Below are 20,720 nucleotides of genomic sequence, written 5' to 3'. Positions count from 1 at the left end.
TACCTAGGTCTCAGATGAGGCTAGTAAATCAAAGGAGTAGGAGGCGTGTTCACCTGGACACTCTTATGGGTGGCGAGCCAAGCCTCCTAAGGTTAGTCACATGACTTTATTGATAATAGTCTTGAGGATACGTAGATGATGGCATCACTCAAGGTAAAGACCGTGGTGACAGTCTGAGTGAGGTCAAAATATATCTCATTTTACTCTCTAGTAAAGCAACTTTTCTACAAACACAAGGGAGACCCGACTTGGAGCTACACATACCTTATAGGATGGCGATGCCTCTGTCTGATCATTATGAACATCATAGAATGTTTAATACAGTACATGTCTGCATGCTGACACAAACAGACAAGAAGCCAGAGATGAGGAGTAGGTGCCCTCTAGTGGGAAAGGCAAGAAACAGACCTGTGAGAGAAAAGCCTCACACATGCAGGTACTGTGACTGTCCTGATTGTTTATGTGTGTGCCTGCCTATGCAGTGCTTGTTCATGTATGGGCTTTGATTTGTCCCTGTTTTTTAACCTGCTACGCATAGAGTGTGTGTGTTGCCTGCATGGCTGTCTGCAGTGCTTGTCCGACTGTACTCGACTATACTCTGTGTCGCCTGACCATGTAATGTCCTTGTATGTCGCATGATCTGATAGAATGTCTAGTGAGTGAATGTACAGAATATGTTTTAAATGTTTATATTAGTTTTAATGTCTTTCTATTTTTCTGTTTATTTTCTGGCGTTAACATCTAGCCCAGGGACTACAGCTGAAAACGTTAGGTTATGACTATAACCAAGTTCTGTTAATTAGGGGTGACGCTCGACATCACTCATGCACTCCCTCGCGTACGTGCACGCGCACTGAATAAATTCCACAAATGTACCTTTAATACCAGTATTCATCTGACCACACCCCTCGTTAGCTTACCTTCATAAGCAGGTGTGTGGTCACCTGCTCTCCTCCTTCCCAAGCTTTCACCACAAGGTGAGGACAAGGGCTGCAGCGGCGTCGGATGCCGAGCGTCACCCCTAATTAACAGAACTTGGTTATAGTCATAACCTAACGTTCTGTATCATTAGGGGATCCGCTCGGCATCACTCATGCACATAGGGAGGCCGAGCGGAGCCACCGGCCGACAAATACACCCCGCTGAAGGCCCCCCACAACCATCAGAACAGGGAGGGCCGAGCCCCTAATGGAGGGCACCCCCCCTATTAGAGGTTTCCCGGGAGGGCGACGGACCCGACCGTGCGAAGAGGCACTCAAGCAATTCAACGCACAGGGTGAGCAGCCGTGGCCTGACCCCACGACTACACACACGCACAACCCGCATGCCACCCGGGAACGAACGGAGGGAACAATCTCGTTACTGCCCCCAGAAACACGGGGTCAAGGGCAAACCCAACCCCGTGGCAAGGCCGTAGCAGCGGAGCGCGAAGGAAGGCCCAGACCTACCAAAGGGACTGGACCCCCTGGAACGGGGGCCCGGAGAAGTCCATGATGCCAGCATCAAGACCCCACCAGGTGGTCACTTAGTGACCCCGCCCCCCACATCGCCAGCGTATTCGGACAAAGACCCCTCAGCCGAGCGGGCCCTGTCCCCCCAATAGTACACCGCCTGGCACACTGACCCTGCAGAACAGGCAGTCAGCACGGCCGTAAGCACACAAAAAGGTTAACCAACGGAAGCAGGCAGCGCACCGGGGAAAACCAGGCAACAGGCTGTTAACCCGAGCCTGGAGACTGCGGACGAGACAGGCGCCAGAGGGGACAGCTGAACACAGCCGCCCCGGCGGAAGGGGCGCATGCTGGCGTTGTTGCATGACCAAGCCTCCATTTAAAAACCCCCACCCAGAGGGGTTGAGGCAGAGAAGGCTGACACGATTGGCAGACGTCATGAACGTGCAGGGGCACCCTCAACCGGTCAACCCGGGAGTTGACACTGCTCCAACACACCAGAGAACCAACCACCTAGTCGTTACCCTATGCGGTGGTTGGTCCCATAACCCCCCAGGAAAAAACTCCAAAACATACCTGCGGCACTACCGCAGTACCCGTGTTCCAGTTTCCAACAGGGTTATCCCGGGCCTACGGGTCAACGAAAACATTACTTCGGACCGGGCCCGGTGATACGGGGAGCACAGGGTCCCCCGAGGAGGTCAAGACCACCCCAACAGGCCCCTCTTCGCCATGCGTAAGAGAAGAGCGCAAGAATGGAAAACCAGCCCCAACACCCCGTACTTGGTATTCCCAGGAGGTCACCCAACCAAGTACTAACCAAGACCAACCTGCGTGGCGGCCGAGATCCGACGAGATCGAGCGTGTACAGGTTGGCACGGCCGTAAGCCATTACGACAGTGTAGAATACAATGCACCCAACAAGGGTTCCATAGCGCTTAACCCTGTGACACCCGGACCGACCTAGCATTTTTCCCCCTGAAAAAAGCCCAAGTCCCTCAGGGTACCAGAACAGCAGATCTGCATCCCCGGCGGACAACGGGTTTAACTGATCCGGACCAGCGTGACCAGAACCAGACCCGTGCCCTAACCACGCCGACATGCCAACTCCAGGAGAAGGGGCAGATATGCGTGTTGATCTTAAACATGAAAAGAAGGCGCCACCCAGACGTTCGGTGCGAACCGCGCCCGGTGGCCCACCCCCAGGGCGTGAGACCCTTCTACGTATGTTCAGATACATTCCATTATCATCCCCTGATATGAACGAGAATCCATCGACAACCACACAGGTCGTCGGAAGAGGAAAACCCCCATCCCAATTGCTTTATAAAAACGCTGTTTTAACCCCAAGCAACCAAGGCGCGCCAGTCAGTTACCAAATGTCCAGCAGAACATCCTGAGCTAGCACTATGTGTGCGTTGGGCATATCCACATCAATAATAGGCTATTTAGACCATCTTATTGAATCCCCAAGACGCCCAGGGGAACGACAAGAGGGGCGGGATCAGGGTTAGAAATTTACATTTTTTTCCAAGGGCTTTTTTTGCCCCCCTTAATTGATTTTCGGGGGCTTTTTTTTGTATTTCGGGGGCACCGAATTTTTATGATGAAAATTAACAAGATTATAAAACACTTTTTGTCAACACTTTTTTTTTCAGTCTTCGTCCCTATGTTTGATAACGTAATGTTAATGTCTCCATATATAGGGCTCTACGCTAACCTTTTCCCCAAGGAGCACATGTGCTCCTAAAAAGAAAAGAAAAAAAAGACAGACCAGTGGGAGGCATGGTCTAACAACGTTCGAGACAGGGGAGGGTAGAATTGGATAATACAAAATTGGGATGGGAGAAAAATAGAAAATAGGGAGAAAAAGTAGATACAAAAAATATTATAAAAAAATCTAAAAAAAAATTTATTAACAAACTATTTATTACATGCATATTATACTGTGCGTGTGCATACTAGGGATGGGCGTGAATAATCGTTACTCGTAGCTATGAGAAAAATACAAGAAAACAAATCGAAATTATTAATAATTTTTATGAAAAAAAATTTTTATTATTTTTTTTTACATATTTGTTCACATGTATGTGTAAGATTATAACAGTTTGTTGGTTTCCTTAAACATATACGTGAATGAACAAAAATAAGTAAGTGAAAAAAATAAAAATAAAATCAAATAAAAATTAAATGTAATTTTTTTTATTTATTTTTTAAATACATTTTTCCCCTTTTCGAGTAATACACGATCACTCGAGTATAGCATGCGATCAATCTATCTGGATTTTTCTTTAAAATGCCCATCCCTAGTGCATACTAAGGGCTAAACATCTGTGCAAAGTGTCGGGGGCTTTTCTTGCCCCCCTTAACTGATTTTCGAGGGCATTTGGTCAATTTTCAAGGGCATTTTGCCCCAAGCCCCCCTTAATTTCGAACCCTGGGCGGGATGCAACCAACTCCATGAATGAATGAATGAAAACTTTATCCAACAGATTGCAGAATGGGTACAATACAGTACGGCTCAATACACACAAATGTTAAGGGGATGTAGACCTGAGAAAGACGTTAGTCTTGTTTCCATCAGGATCCCCCATTTCCAATTCATATAGATTCATCCAACTCTTTATTTTTTTTTTTTATTGGTCTTTTTCCCCCTCCATTTTCCTCCGATTTTCTCCCATCCCAATGTTAGTCGTATGCCAATTCCCAGTCCCTTCCTGGTCGCTGCGCACTTACCCCCCACAGTCAGATCATCTGGGAGAGTGGAGGCTACCACGTGCTTCCTCCGACACACGTCCAGCCAATCACCGCTTCTTTTCACCTGGCAGCGCGGATTCTCATTGAGAGGGCGTAGCGTGTGGGAGGACCACACTATCCCCCTCACGTCCAATCCGCGCTTAGCAGGCGCCCCGACCGAACTGTAGGAGTCGCTGTTTACAACGACCCGGACCCACCCCGCCAGCTTCTCCCACCCTCTGATACAGCCAATTGTATCAGTGCAGACGGCCAGCCAAGCTGGTGACAACCCCGGAGCTGTGAGCTGGATTCGAACAGGCAAATCCAGCTCAGCTCCGGGGCTGGTGACGAACGCAATCTCCGCTCGGCCACCTAACCGCCTCATCCAACTCTTTATAACAATAAAGAAGAAGCATCACCCGTATGAACCCAACTGCACAGCTGGGAGTAAAAAAACTTTTACATGTTTTTACATCCAGTCACTCCTTTTGTCAAAGAGTAAAGACCGGACCTTCCCAGAAACCTTCCCACATGAGTCGTAGTCATGAAAAAGACATGCCAACTGTGAGTCACATGACCAACTGACTCAAGTTTACACATAAATCGAGCGTAGCAGACCCGTAAGCCCTACGCTCTAACTCGACACCTTAACACTCTGTAACTCATGGAAGGCGTCGTCATAGCAACATCGCTATGACGGGGGAAACCCTGCACACGGCTCCTGTTTGTAATAGGAGTCGGCAGGATAACCCCCCCCCCCCCCCCCCCCCTGCCAAGACGTCCTAACGGCTCGGCCCTGACTGGCTCAGCAGAATGAGATAAAATCTCCTAAACCAATCAAGTGGGAAGGAGGGGTTTATTCGACACCCCCTCACAAAAAACCCTTCTTTCCCTACACACAAAAACAACTGTAGCATTTTGAAACCTCCGGTAGAAATGCTAATGTATAGCGTAAGCTAATACAATGCCCGCTACCCACAAAATGTGAACAGGATTTACAACAAAACAAGTCATATGTGTGTGAATCCTACACCCGTTGACTATGTCGTACATAGCAAAACGATGACCGAGAGTAACGGCTAGGCCGTGGAACGTGTGTGTACGAGTATTACTGCAACTAACACAACAGCGTTGTGGGACACATATACTTTGTTTAAGCAATGGAATACCACCAGTTTCTACCTGCATGTGGAGCGTCAGGCTAATAGAACCTCCTACGACTGAGTGTATGCTTGCAGACCTTGCTTAATCTCGTAACACAACATGACTCATCTCTCAACGTAATAGTGCAGATTCATATTTACGCAACCCCATCATATGATTTGTTGAAGAAACACACAGTTTGTTTGGCCAAAACATAGTCCCCCTTATATCGGGGAACTTTTTATTGTATATTGGCACAAAAACATAATCATAAGGGCCGGGGAGGGTGTAGAGGAGAGGGGACACAGAGGGAAAAAGTCACTCTCAGCGGCGTCTGCCACCTCGCGCCGCTCGAGTCTTGCCACCCCGAGGAGCCCCGGAGGGACGGTAGGTAACTGTCTGCTGGTCTCGACGTTCCCTACCGTCTCCTCCGGTCGTGGATGGGCCGGCGGTAGCAGAAGCGCCGTCTCTTCTCCTGGCCTTCTTGGAGGGGCCAGCAGCGGCGGTAGAGGAAGTGGTAGGGACGACGGAGGCAGCTCGATGTCGTGGAAGCCTTCTGACTCCACCGGCAAGGACGGGAGGCGGAAAATGGGGTTGAAGAATGGATCTCTCCTCTGCCATCTCTCTGCACGTTGAGGTCATCAACCGCAGGGCCTTCCCGAACAGACCAGCATCGGAGAGGGTGGCCGTCAGAAGAGGGGCTCTCTTCTTCTCTGGCACACGGGCCTGCTCCAGCCAAAGGTGGCGCTGGCTCAGGGTGGCCAGGGCGCGCACTTTCCCCGAGGCTATGGCCAGCACCTGGGTAAGGTGCAGGACAGCTCCTGCCGCCTGGGTGATCTGATCGCATTTTACCTCGGTCAGATCCATGCCGCCCGTCATAATCCCCGATACAAATCTAGCTAGGTGGGCGATGTTAGAAGCCGCAGCCAGCGATTGTGTACCAGCGATAAATGACTGGTCACCCAATTATGCCAATCGCCTAGCCGATCTTCCATGGAGGACCGGCTTGCATAATGGTTCCCACACCACATCCGGACAGAGGAGAGCGGCCATCGGACTATCAAGCCGAGGCACGCCCTCCCTCATACCTTTGACTAACCCCGACACCCGCGTAACTGGTACGTAGGTGGGGGTAAGTCCCATGATGTGAGACACCGCCTGACCCTGACGAACATAGGCCCCCATTGAAGGGAAAAATGGGTAGACAACATCCACCCCTCTCACCGGGCGACGCTGCCAGAGATGACCTATGAGATCGTCAGGGACAGGAGCAGGCAATGGCAGCGGCAGCGGCACGCCGTTTGCAGCAGCGGCTACCGCCATGAGCTCGGGAAACAAAGCCCGCATTTCCCCCTGCTGACCTTCCTCCACCGAACCCGCATCCCTCACATGCAGCAGGCTGCGACTGGTTAAGGAGCCACAGTCTGATGTGGCCGATAGTAGGGCATCCTGCTGATGAGGCCAAGGTGGTTCCTCGACATCTTCAAACAAGGCGTCCCAAGGAGCCATTTCTCCCCCCTCCGGTGTTTCCTGGATAGGAGGGATACTCGCCTCCACAGGACCTTCAAACAAGAATCCGTCCGACTCTTCCATGAAGTCCTCAGTTTCCATCGGAAATCCAGAGCCGGACGCATCCTTGCTGGTCTCCAGCAAGTCCCCAAACCCAGGCCGTTCGCGCCTGCATGCCACCATCTTGCGACGTGAACGGGCAGACGCGAAAAGTTTGCGTCGCAAATCCTCTGGCTCCAAAACAACCGCCCGTTCACCAACGGACGATTCCCTGGAACCAGAGGAACCAGAGTCGAGATCAGGCCATCGCCGGAGCGACGGCACCGACTCCTCGGCGAGGCAAACTACCCATCGGCTGCCTCCTGGGCTGGGTCGGCAACCACGAAAGTGGCAGCAGCCCAGCACCAAAACGCACGACGGAGGCGGGAATGGAGAACCGCAGGTGAAGAGTAGGTCTACTCTCCGAAGAAGACATTATGACTTAGCTTTTTCCATCGAATATTTATGAGAGAAGAAAAAACTAAGCACAATGTAAACTCGTCACAACTCTTTTCAACTAACAACACGTCAAGTGGGGTACTACCGTGGCACTTCCTTGTGGTGAAAGCGAGAAGGAGGAGAGCAGGTGACCACACACCTGCTTATGAAGGTAAGCTAACGAGGGGTGTGGTCAGATGAATACTGGTATTAAAGGTACATTTGTGGAATTTATTCAGTGCACGTACGCGAGGGAGTGCATGAGTGATGCCGAGCGGATCCCCTAATGATACAGAACTAGCAACCCTGCTAATGTTGGCATATTTACATTTTTTTTTTTATTCATTTATAAATGTATAACTGTTGATTGATATGCACTGTCCCTGATCAAATAAACGGAGTAAAGTAAAGTAAAGTAAAGAAAAGCCATGCACATAGATACCCACCAATGATAACCGTATCGGATATTGGGCTGATAGCAGGCTAAAACAAGGCCATCGGGATGATTTCCCCAATGCTAAGACCTGACACCATGAGCAATGTGTAACATATCAGAAAACAAAGCAGGGTCACTGGATTTTTTAAAGAAATGTTGACAGATAACAAGACTTTAAGACGTCTCAAATGGAGAAAATGGATTCTATCTCAATCATTTTAATCCAATAACACAAAAACGAATGGTTTAAGCCTATACTGTTCAGTAAAAGTATTAGTGTCTGACAATATTTAGAATGGGAACGTGAGTGAATGGGTGAACGTGAGGCATAAGCTGTAAAGCGTTTTGGATAAAAGCGTTATTTAAATGCTGTCCATTTACCATTTACACACACACACACACACACACACACACACACACACACACACACACACACACACACACACACCTCTCCTCTTTGATGAGGGGAGTCAGGAAGCGGTTGGAGTCATCCTCATGGCTGCTCTGCTGGCTGCTCTGCTGGCTGCTGAATGGGGCACGAGAGAGAGAGAGAGAGAGAGAGAGAGAGAGAGAGGGCAACACGGTTACTTTTCATTAATTTAAATCTCCCCTTTGAAGAATATTAGATCATTATTAAATAATATTAGATCTCGTCACATGAACCATTCGACCCCCCCCCCCCCCCCCCCCCCTGCACCATACGGATGGTAGAGTTTGGAGAAAAATAAGTAGGAAATCTCACTCCTTCAGTTCAATGTTGGCCAGGGCAATAAATCAATAGATAACAACCAGCACGCGGTTGTTACATTCTATCTACCATACAGTAGAGTTTGGAGAAACATGGTAGGAAATCTCACTCTCTAGTGAACTTCCAGGAATAGAATGTTGGCCATTAGATTATCAGACATCCATATTTTTACATTTATATATACACACAGTATATATACATACATAATTATATATTGTCCCCCATATCGCCCTAATAAAATGACACTCAAACATATACAGTACCAACAGAGTGCGATTGTGTGTGTGGCACTGTATCTGTACATCTCCAGTGACGCCACTAGAGGGGGCTATATCACATTCACACCGGGAGACCCTCACAGGAACAAGAGCCATAAACAAGCCATAAACAAGCGAGACTATTGTCATTTTGACAAAATCACTGACAAGATGAAATCCATAGTCCGTCTTTCATTCAAATATAATTTTTAAAGGGACAGTTCAGGGTTTTAAAAGCGTATTATATTGATCTATAAATAAGCAGCCTCCTTGGAGGACATTCAAAAAGGTTGACACCAAAGGTTAAATCAAATCAAATGTACTTGTATAGCCCGAGATCACATGGAATTGTCCCCATGGGATTTACAAGTCAAGAAGAAACATCACAATAGATCCAGAACAAAAAACATCATACAATCCATATACTGTATGCAACACTCCCAGACATTCCCCAATGAAGATTGGGGATATGGATATGTACTTCATTTAAATAGCGCTTTACAATTTAATTTATGCCTCACATTCACCCATTCACTCACACATTCCAGGCCTGTACACTGTGATGATATGATCGCGAATTGCCCCTTTAATTGGCCGTTGCGATTGGTAAATATTATCTGGGGGCGGGCTTGCGAGTAGTGCTTTCAAGCCTTGCATTCGCATTTCACTCCTAAATTATCCAAGGCGTGTGATGACGCCACTCACGCGAGCTGTCAGTGCGACACAATGTCGTGGTGCTATGAAAGAATCTGTCGGCAATGAATAAACTTACTGCGATCACAGATAGCCTGAGTGAAAAAAAAGATTTGCGTGTGGAGTGAATCTAGGTCACGCTATATACTTGGTACTTGTAGTCTATCGTGCGATTAAAGACCATGTCCCTATCTGCGTAGTCTATACATCCAACACCAAATCCCATAATTCCTAGCAAAACTAAACTGAATGTGGCCTCTCTTCCTTTCAATATGGACTATTGCATCGCCAAAGAAGCACCTCATTTCAATACATTTAAGATACAAATTTTGCTCTGCAAGAACAACGGAGTGGATATCAGTCCATCTTATGACAACCACGTCCGATGTGGAGAGATGATAAGATGATGATGATTGACGTGATGATGTGATGATTGATTGACGGGGACACGGACACTTCTAACGTTCAGGTTCAGCCATGCATTAGGTGAGTAGTAGTAGCCCACTATTAGGACGTGAAATACTGTCTACTTAAATTTATAAAATATCAACCTATCTATCTATCTAATAATGAGACAATATGCAAATAAGATAATACTAATAATTGTCACGGTGTCCCCGTATATGAAATGAAAGTGGCTTGCAACTTTACTGGCTGTCACAAACTGTTTATTTCTCGTTTAGCATAGTATTACATTCCACTTCTATAAACAATCAAAGTCCTACCGTAAGAGCCTCATACGGGTCAATTAAACCTTTTTGATTAGTCTTTCCTTCGAGCTAAGTTGGACTGAACATTTCACTGTCAAAAGCGCAAATGTAAATAAGGTTGCGTCGCAACACGGTTTTCAAAATAAAGGTCACATATACAAATACCTCTCAATTCTTACTAAAAAAAGTCCCGGATATACATAAACATTAATTGGCATAGATCTCTATAAACGGCCCAACACATTGATCACTTTAGGCACACCCTGAAACCAGTAACATCACAAATATGAAGCAGGTAATTACCCATACAAATAATAAACCTTTCATGGGGTTATTTACAATAATAATTCATTTGATTTCTAAAGCACTTTTCATTGTGAAACAAATGTATGCAGAGTTTCTTGTCCTCCTGATTAATGCAATGGTGTGTGTGTGTTGTGGTGATCTCATTCAAGGAGCACTACACAAGCGCGCGCACACACACACACACACACACACACACACACAGTTTGTTGTTTTTGTTCTATTAGTGATTTACACACTTTCTCGGTTGGTTCATTATAAAAGATACAAACCTGAAAACAAACGCACTTAAATGTTAAATAAAAGGACCACAGTAATGAGGCAGGAGGAACAGATTTTTTTAATAATGGTAAAATTGTTATTTAAAAATTTGCCCCTAAAAAATTTAAAATATTTTTTGCCCCTAAATGTCTCATTTAGGGGCAAGTGTGCCCCTAGTGAAAAAGCTTAGCGTACAGCCCTGCATTCACACACCGACAGCAGAGGCAACCATGAAAGGTCCAACCTGCTCATAGGGAGCAGTTAGGGGTTAGGTGTCTTACTCAAGGAACCTTCCGATTACCAAACGACCCCACAATATCTACATTATTATGTAAATAATATACAGTAGTACTATATGTTATATCATATATCATGTGTTATGGATGTCTGATACAAATACCAGTTGTTTGTTACAGTCAGAAAGTGAGGAACATCGGGTGAAAAAAACCCATGTTTTCAAAATCATTGTTAGAACTGTAATGGTATTATTAACACTTTGAATGCCACGAGGTGGCGCCAGAGGTATCGCTTCAATGCCACCATCGGCGCCAATGTTACGCTTAATATCGCCTAATCTATGTTTTAAATTATGGCTATGTGTCTAATCTGCCCGTCGCTTATCAAAGAATCCTTTCCCAGTCAGTGCTGTCAAGGCAGATTGGTTTTTTATCGCTTCATTTCCGTTTGAGAGCATTTTGAAAAGCACTCGTTTTGAGGTAAAAAACAGTTCATTCTAGACCATTCTATGATAATCGTCTTTTACTGGAATATTCCAGAACGTTGATATTCGTCGGCCTATTTATGAATCGTTTTCAAATAAACGCTAGATGATCAATATTATACGTGCACTCAAGCACATTCGAGCTGCGCACGGATAATCGCTGTGTTCATTTCCTCTTGGACTTTTACAGTGAAACCGAAAGAGCCCATTTCACAAAACAGCCTATATCTTCATCAAAATTAGTCTGATTATCCTAACACTGATAACATGACATCAGATGGTATCCAACTGGTATATTCCAATTCCTGATCACCATTCGAAAAAATCGATAAGTGTATGGATCCAACGTGTGTACCAGGGTTTGAGAGAAATTCCGGTCAGAGTTTATTGAGCTTAAAAATAATTGACATCCTCAAGGCATGTAGATTTATAATATTTTAACTTAAAACTAGGCTACTTTTGCGTATACAATCATTATATTCCAAATAAAATAAGTCCCGAGACTCCGTGCTGCTGCCGACTTTAAATCAAATAGGTGTCTGTGGGCAGTCGCCCGACATTATTAAACAGCAGTCTGTTATAATCACATTTTTATGAGCTAACGAATTCCGTTATATTGGACATTTGTATTAATTATATCAAGCGAAGAACTGAGAAATTTGGCAGAGAGAGACGGCAACATTATCGTGGGTTTGCGTGATGACTCTCTCCACCTCACAACGACTTATTTGCAACGAGTATGGCGCTGCAGAGCAGCAGATTCAGCTGTTTTTTGGCTCTATCTGGGGACCGCTCAACAGCGCCCCCCACCCAACAGCTGAATTGCCAATGGCTGAATTGGAGTACTGCACTGTGCCGCTGCTGCTCCGGCTCTGCAGCTACACATGCACTCGCAAAACCCAGCACTAAGCTCTCGCTGACAACATTATTATACCTGCTTGGTGAAGCAACGATGAAACAAATGTAATGATTGTTTCGTTCATCGCATAGGCTATTTAATTTTAGCCTATTTTAATACAATTCAAATAATCAAATTGTGCTTAGAGGGCATTATTTTCACCGGACATTAAGACCGGAGAGATTAAATATGTCGGACTTCAACAGATTTTGCCGGTCAAATACCGGTAATTACCGGCTAACGGAAACGCTGGTGTGTACAGCACGGTACATGATTCCGCGGGGCTGAGAGGCTCCAGAATGAACAGAATGAAAAATAAAAAATTCAGAGAAATCTCGTGAGTGGCTTTCAACATAACTATCGGAAACCCGAGATATCTCGTGTGTGGCAGTGAAAGTGTTAAGTACTCATATTGATACTCTGTACTGGCAAGTAGCCAAATGTATGTAGTATTTGTAAAAAGGGGGTATTAGGACATAATATGATAAGGATGTCCTAATACCCCCTTTTTACAAATACTACATACATTTGGCTATATTATGTTGATATGATGTCCTATGATGTAATCCAGTACAGTGAGTGAGTACTTGTATGCACTGTGCTCCTTCTGTAGCCTCACCAAGGTAAATTCCAGTGTACAGCACAAGCATTCTTTAAATTGGTTTAAAAAATAATTATATTCTGATCAGTCAGATTACAAAATTAATGATAATGTTGATCGGGAGAGTAAACTTATTTGCATTAGGGATGCACCGATCCGACTTTTTCAGTCCCGATACCGATACCTGGGTTTGGGTATCGGCCAATACCGATACCGATCCGATACCCATTGTCCAAATTTCTTTCTCAAAAAAGTTTAAAAAAAAAAGAATTGAATCCACGTTTTTTTTTTACATTACAATATATTTTGTTTTTAAGAATTGTAAAGGATCACAAGTGTGTTTTTGATTTGTTGTAAACAAAGACAGTAAATAAACTTCATTCATTCAATTAATAAACTGTATGCCTCACTGTCACTGTGTGGAAGAGACTGGGATCATTCTTTTGTGCAAGGCAACATCAGGCTTGACTTAAAACATTACTTTCCTAACTTAGTGAAAATAAATGTAACAAATTAACACAGATATAAATGTACTAATGGTTATTTCTCATTTTATTTATTATAAAAAAAGAAAAAAAAAAAAAAAAAAATTACCGATACCCGATCCAGCTATTTTACTGATATCGGCGGCAGATACCGATACCAATATCGGATCGGTGCATCCCTAATTTGCATGTAACAGACAGTGGGAATAACCTAACAAACGACCTGAATAACTTTTACGCACACTTTGTTCCACCCTAGAGACCAGACTGCACAGACGGTCTTGGTATCACCAGAAAACTAAGTGAGGAAGTCGCTGGCCAGAACAAGCCACCGGCCCCGATGGAATTCCACCATGAGCTATTGAGTGTTGTACAGAAAAGCTAGCCCCCTTTCTGACAGATATTTTAACACCTCCCTCGAACAGGGTATAGTACCCAAACGCTTAAAAGGAGTCTATCATAACACCTTCCCCATCAGCTCCCCGACTGACCAGTAGCGCTCACCTCTGGAATTATGAAGGGCCTGGGCCCTGGGGTGCACTGGATCCTCTTCAATTCGCTTACAGAAAGAACCGTTCTCTGGAAGATGCCGTCTCCCTTGCCCTATACACTGTAGCTATCCACCCAGAGAGCCCTGGCATTTATGCTAGGTCACAACAAGTCAGAGAGTGCAACCAAATGTATTCCACCCTGTCTCCCTGTGAGTGGATGTCTCGTGGTGATGACCAAGGTGGTGGATGTCCGTGGTGATGACCAAGGTGGTGGATGTCCGTGGTGATGGCCAAGATGATGCAATCCTCTCTACGTCACCCCATACTTCAAATGGTTCCGAACGGAATACATACTCATGTGCAAATGGAATATGACTGATATTTTGAGCTCTGAGCCTTGAACTTAATTAGCCTCTATCCTATTTTCATATACTAACGCTCGTTTCCCTATGCTTTCTCTTTTGTTGTTGTTGTTGTTGTAGCTCTATTCTATTTAAATCTTTCTTTTTTGTATACATTTTTTCTCCCCCTATTTTCCGTATTTTTCTCCCATCCCAATTTAGTCATTATGCCAATTCCCTTCCTGGTCGTTACATGCCTGGGGAGGGTGAAGACTACCACATGCCTTCCTCCGATACATGTGGAGTCAGCCAGCCGCTTCTTTTCACCTGACAGCGAGGACTCTCACTGGGGGAGTGTAACGTGTGGGAGGATCACACTATCTCCCCCAGATCCCTTCCCTGCTGAACAGGCGCCCCAACTGACCAGTAGGAGTCGCTGTTTACAACGACCAGGACACATACCCCACCGGCTTCCCACTCGCTAACACTGCCAATTGTGTTAGTAGGGACGACTGACCAAGCCGGAGGTACCGCTGACAGCTGGATTAGATCCCAGAGTCTCTGCGGTGATAGGCGAGCGCTTAGTCCGCTGCGCTACCCAGCCGCTCCTCTATTTAAATCTTTCAAAAATGTTCTTATGTACCCCAGTTGCTATTGATACTGTTATCGGTCTAATGGCGGGAAATGATTAGGCATGTTACAGACTGGAAATCAGTGGCATAATTTCAGTAAAAGCCAAGGTATCACACGGGAGGGTGGGGGGCCGGGGGTCAAATCAGTTGTGCAATAGTACATTTTGGTGAGTTGTTTCTATACAATTCACGTATATGACATTTAGGTAACATTAATGAACACGAGAGAGAGAGAGAGAGAGAGAGAGAGAGAGAGAGAGAGAGAGAGAGAGAGAGAGAGAGAGAGAGAGAGAGAGAGAGAGAGAGAGAGAGAGAGAGAGAGTCATCTTTCTCTCCCATTACAGAAGCCGAGACCCTGACACTGGTAACGTCGAACCATCCGGCTACATGCCAGCTGGACCAGCTACCTTCCCCACTCCACCCGGGGTCCAGACCATAGCACCGGACATCCTCCCATTCCTAACTGCAACCATCAACTCCTCACTCAACTCGGGGATGGTCCCCACCTCCCTAAAACAAGCCAGAGTCACGCCCCAACCCTGAACCCCACCGTCATAGGCAACTATCGTCCTGTCTCTCTTCTCTCCTTCCTTTCTAAAACACTTGAACGTGCTGTATCCAACCAACTTACTGCTTATCTCTTACAGATAAAAATAAAAAATAAAAATCTAACCCCAACTAACCTTACTGTCATGCACATGTCCTAATAAACTAACCTACACTGTAACACGCAACACTTTGATGAACATTGTTACCAGGCATGCGTTGTTCATGGGACGGGGTTGCACTCCGTGCAAGCCCACATAAGTACTCGCTATTTGCATATCAATAGCGCCGGTCGTCAGGTGTATTAAATACGTTCTCAGATACATTCACACCTAACTTTTTGTGAATGACATGTGTTACATTCCATTCGTAGAGGCAATTAGGAACTGTCTGTAGTCTGCTGCTCAAGCAAGGGGACATTTATGGGCATTCGCGGGAGCGCCCGCACGCGCCGAGAGCGCGCGTGCACGTGGCACCATTAGGTGCGTGCAATCCCAGTTGATTTCAATAACGCACCACTGATTGTTACTCAGCTGATAGAGTTGTACCCTTCCTGATGACTTGTCGTACAGAACTTGCAAGTCGCTTTGGATAAAAGCGTCAGCTAAATGACTAAATGTAAATGTAGAGAGAGAGAGCGAGAGAGAGAGAGAGAGAGAGAGAGAGAGAGAGAGAGAGAGAGAGAGAGAGAGAGAGAGAGAGAGAGATACTCATTACGCACGTGGAGCACACACTGCCACTGGTAGCTGTCATTTCTCACAAATGACATGCAAATGAGATGATTTTGTCACAAATGACAACAAGTATTTCAGACGTCACTGCTGGAAATTAATAACGTAGCGCAGTGGTGCGAGCCAAATAGCCGCGAAGCGCCACGAACAATCTTTCTCGCGCGCGGTACTGGCTGTTCACACCAGCATCGATTCCCCCACTTGCCACAGTTTGCTCCGCTGTCACAGGTAGGGCAACCCCTCCCCTCTGTGTCCGTGCGTGTGTGTGTGCGCATAGAAAAAGACACGCTCACACACACACACACACAGGAGGGGTTGTGGCAGCAGAACAGTGCTGGTGATAGAGATAAAAAAGAGCAGCGATTCCCCCATGCGCCAGTCTACTCCGCTGCTCTTTTATAATAATCACAGCCTAGGTAAGTAGGTAGAGCTGATATTTATCATCGTGGGTCCAATTAAAATTCAAGAACGGGGTAACTCTTTTTAAACCATTCTGTCTCAGTACCTGTCTCGAACCCAAGAGAGAAAGTGTCTCTCTATGTTGTATAATCTCTCTATCTTATTCTTATTCTTATATTAGATTTTTGACTACCTGAATGTTCATTGTGAGCGATCTGTGGTGCTGAATTTCCCTCGGGAGCAATCAAGTATACTTCTATTCTATTCTATCACCTGCGCAGTTCTCCACTTGTTCCAATCCCTCTATCTCTCTATCTGTGTGTGTGTGTGTCTTTCTCTGCTTTCCCTCCTCTCTGCAATGGACTGCAGAATATTAGGGCTGACCCCTATTAGTCGATTAGTCGACTAATCGGTTGAAAGGAGCCGTAGTCGACTAGCCAACCTCTTAGTCGAATATAAAAAAATAAAAATAAAAAAATATGTATAAATATTTTTTTTAATCATTCTTTCCAAAAGAAAAGAGGCCTAGACGCATGGGGCTAACTGCCTACGAAAACAGGCACAGAGGCACTGACAAATATCAAGATGTATCCATCAGTGGACCAATTGCATGCTTTTGCAGAGGACAAGAAGCTAACGTTAGCTGCCAACATGTAACGATACCGCAGATATTTCTGCATCATAAGGTTAGCTTTTTGCATCATAACGTGAGCCTTCTGTATCATAAGGTTAGCTTTCTGCATCATAACGTGAGCCTTCTGTATCATAAGGTTAGCTTTCTGCATCATAACGTGAGCCTTCTGTATCATAAGGTTAGCTTTCTGCATCATAACGTCAGCAACGTTACCGCAAGCCAGGTGCATAACAGTGGAAATGATGACTAACAAGGACAGTTATAGTTATAGTAGTGATGCACCGATGTGAAAATTGTGGCCGATACCGATAACCGATATTAATATTGCTGTTCTGGCCGATACCGATATTTACCGATGTCGATATCTCTGTATAGAAAACACTTTTTTATGATAATCAAATAAAGAGCTATTTTCCAAAACGCATAATTTTTTTACTTTTGTAACTTATTTTCAGAAATGACTGATATTTTGAAACTATTTAAGGCCAAAACATGTAAAAAGAAAAAATAAATATTTATAAAAAAAAAGAAAAAAAAAATTATATCGGCCCTATCTTGATATCGGATCGATACCGATGTGTAAAAAAACTGCCATATCGGCCGATATTATATCAGCGGCCGATATATCGTGCATCACTAAGTTATAGATGTAATGTAGTGACCACCATTGATAGTATAAAGAACTGGCTAACAGACAACAGAATACTAATAACATGAATACTACTACATGCACTAAGAATGCTCGATGCACTTCAGATGCCATAGTGCCACTTGAAACCAGTAACAACAGGGACAACGATGTAAACAGTAAATAATTAAGTCCTGGACTTTTCGTTTTATCCCTGACAAGGCAAACACAAATGTTGATCTGTCAAAGTTGTTATGTTTGTTGTCAATAAAATCCACTTTGAGCTGCATTTGATGTATGAAAGATGCTCCATAAGGGCCCGCGTCCACCTAGCGCATATTTCTCCGTGAAACATGCTGGGAGTGCGCCGGCAGAGCTGGCTTGACGCGCATCTTGTAGATGACAGAAAGAAATCTACAGCCATGCCGCGGTTTTGCACATATTATAGCATATTTGAATAACTTTATTGTATATTAATTATATATATAGTTATTGCCTGACACCACAGTTCGCCCTTTGCTTTTTATTAGCTTTTTAGTAGTGTATTCGTGTAGTTATTATTATTAGTTTTGTCGCGGATCTCAATGGTCTGTGTGGAGACAGCCAGACAGGCAGGCAGCTCCGGTGTCAGGTTACAAGCAGAGTGGTAGATGACTGGCTGTGATTGGTTGTTTGAATATGCGCTCGGCGCACCGCTCTAGAAAAGTTCAGCCAGTTTCAACTGTGCGGCCGCATAAAGGCGCTGAAGAAAGAAGCCGACGGCAGCGCACTTCCTAGAGGCGGCCGCATGGGGCCGCATGCGCTCCCTCCCCATTGTAATACATTGAAAACAGACGCGTGCGGTCCTAAATATGCGCTAGGTGGACGCGGGCCCTAAATGAACTATTATTATTATCTGTCTATGCTTGGCTAATACTCAGCTTTTTGTGTTTTTTTCACAGAATGAGGTGTGCTGGAGATGTTACTGCCCTCACAGAGACGACACAGGTCAACCCAAGACAGGACATGAGTGACAATGAAAGAGGTCTGATTTATGTTTTTGGACTAAAGTGAGCATCATGGAATGTGTGCAGCTTTACAATCATGTCATTAACTGAATATTATTATTATTATTATAATATCCCTCTCTCCTCATTCACCTCTCCCCCTCATCCCTCTCTCCTCATTCACCTCCCCCTCATCCCTCTCCCCTTATCCATCACCCCTCTCTCCTCCCCTCTTACTCCAGATGAGGAGTGCCGGCCTGTGGGCACCAGGCTCGCCCAATGGAAGGTGGACATTACTAGAAAGCTAAACAGAATGCTTAAATAGGAATGTTAGAGGTTCTAGAAGGTACTACTATGACATCATCACCAACGTTCCAGAATGATTGGGCAGAACTAAGGTTCTAGAATGTACTGCCATGACATCATCACACACGGTCCAGAATGTTCGGGCGGCACTAATATTCTAGAATGTTCCTAACAATAGGTCTGTGGGTGAATTATGTACCATTACAATCACTACAGTACTGTATTAAGTTTCAAAAGTAAAAGTACAGTACATATTCTATAGGGTGTTCTTGTATTTCAGTGCATTCAACCAAGCCAGGTGATTATATGTTCTGACTCGGCTGCTGCACTGATGGCTCTGAGTGCAGGTGGGTCTAAAGCTCGCCCTGATCTCATTCAGGAAATAATGTTGGTTTTATATAGGATTGCGAAGGCAGGCTGGTCAGTGGAGTTTTGTTGGGTTCCGGGGCATGCTGGGATTGCGGGAAATGAGATGGCTGACTCCCTTGCCAAACAGAGCCTGGGAAGGGAGGAAGAGATAGGCATTTCAATGGGAAGAGTAGAACTCAGAGAGAAGATAAAGAAAGGAGTTGAGGCTGAGTGGCAGGCTGAGTGGGAAAGGGGGACCAAGGGAAGGCACTATTTCTCTCTGCAGCCTCGGGTCAAAATCAAGGTGGATGGATATGGGTCTAGGAGTGATAGGGTGAAGATGTGTAGATTGAGGCTGGGACACTGTGGGTTGAACAGTACCTTGTGCATTGTGGGAAAACATCCAGATGGGCGGTGTGAATGTGGAGAGACTGAAACTGTCGGGCATGTTTTCCTAGAATGTGAAAGGTATAGGAAAGAGAGGGAAATCTTTTCTGCACGCTTCAGAGTTGTACCAGGAGGATATAGCGTTATGGTATTTATTAGTATTGGACAGGCAAGAGGAGCAGAGAAGAAGGAGATAGAGTCGATAGTAATGTGTTTTGAAGATGAGAAGAAGAAGAGGTTAAACAATCAAAAGTTGGTTTACCAGAGGCCTAACTATGGCACACCACTAGCGTAGTATAAGAACTGAGGAGGGCAGTAATACGCCTGCGGGAAATTCAAAAGAAGAAAGAAGAAGAAGAGCTCATCAAAAGAACTGCGGAGGGCAGTAATACGCCACGATGCGTCTACACTGCCGGAAATTCTAAAGAAGAAGAAAGAAGAAGATTGACCTGAAGGTTGTTAAAGTGGTCCAGTTATGCTGCTCTGTGTCCCTCAGATTGCTGGTTTACAATGTTAAAGTACTTAATCTTCATCAACAGTTGCTGATATCGCAAATGTCAACAGACCAGGGCCCTCATTCATCAACGTGGACGTAGAATATGTTCTATTTCCACACGTAAGCACGGAATGTAGAACTAGTGTACGCACAGGGAAGTCGGGATTCATCACACGTGCGTACGCAGGCTCTACGCACACCTGTCATGATGAATCCCACCTTGGCTCTGCGCCGCGGCTCGTGCACGCTTTCACGTATTTGCATACCAGAAACGCCCCGATTAACCATATACGGTAATGGAATACACCGATGAAATGTGGAAAAATTGACTAAGCCGAGGGAAGCGTGTCATGAGACAGGCTGACA

At 45.2% G+C, this 20,720-nt stretch overlaps 1 protein-coding gene across 1 annotated transcript in view; it reads right to left on the bottom strand.

Moving 5' to 3' along the window:
- gramd1bb (GRAM domain containing 1Bb) overlaps positions 1 to 20,720 on the bottom strand; it is a gene marked incomplete at both ends in the record, with an annotated part of 238,915 nt that overhangs the window by 191,388 nt on the left and 26,807 nt on the right. Inside the window, 1 exon segment of the mRNA XM_084319952.1 lies at positions 8,201 to 8,278. Coding sequence (XP_084176078.1) covers positions 8,201 to 8,278 — 78 coding nt within the window.

This window comes from Notolepis coatsorum, assembly GCF_963971535.1.
Source record: "Notolepis coatsorum genome assembly, chromosome: 1".
Taxonomy (NCBI): Eukaryota; Metazoa; Chordata; class Actinopteri; order Aulopiformes; family Paralepididae; genus Notolepis; species Notolepis coatsorum.
Note: the sequence above shows the minus strand (reverse complement) of the source record. Positions and strands in the feature narration are given on the sequence as shown.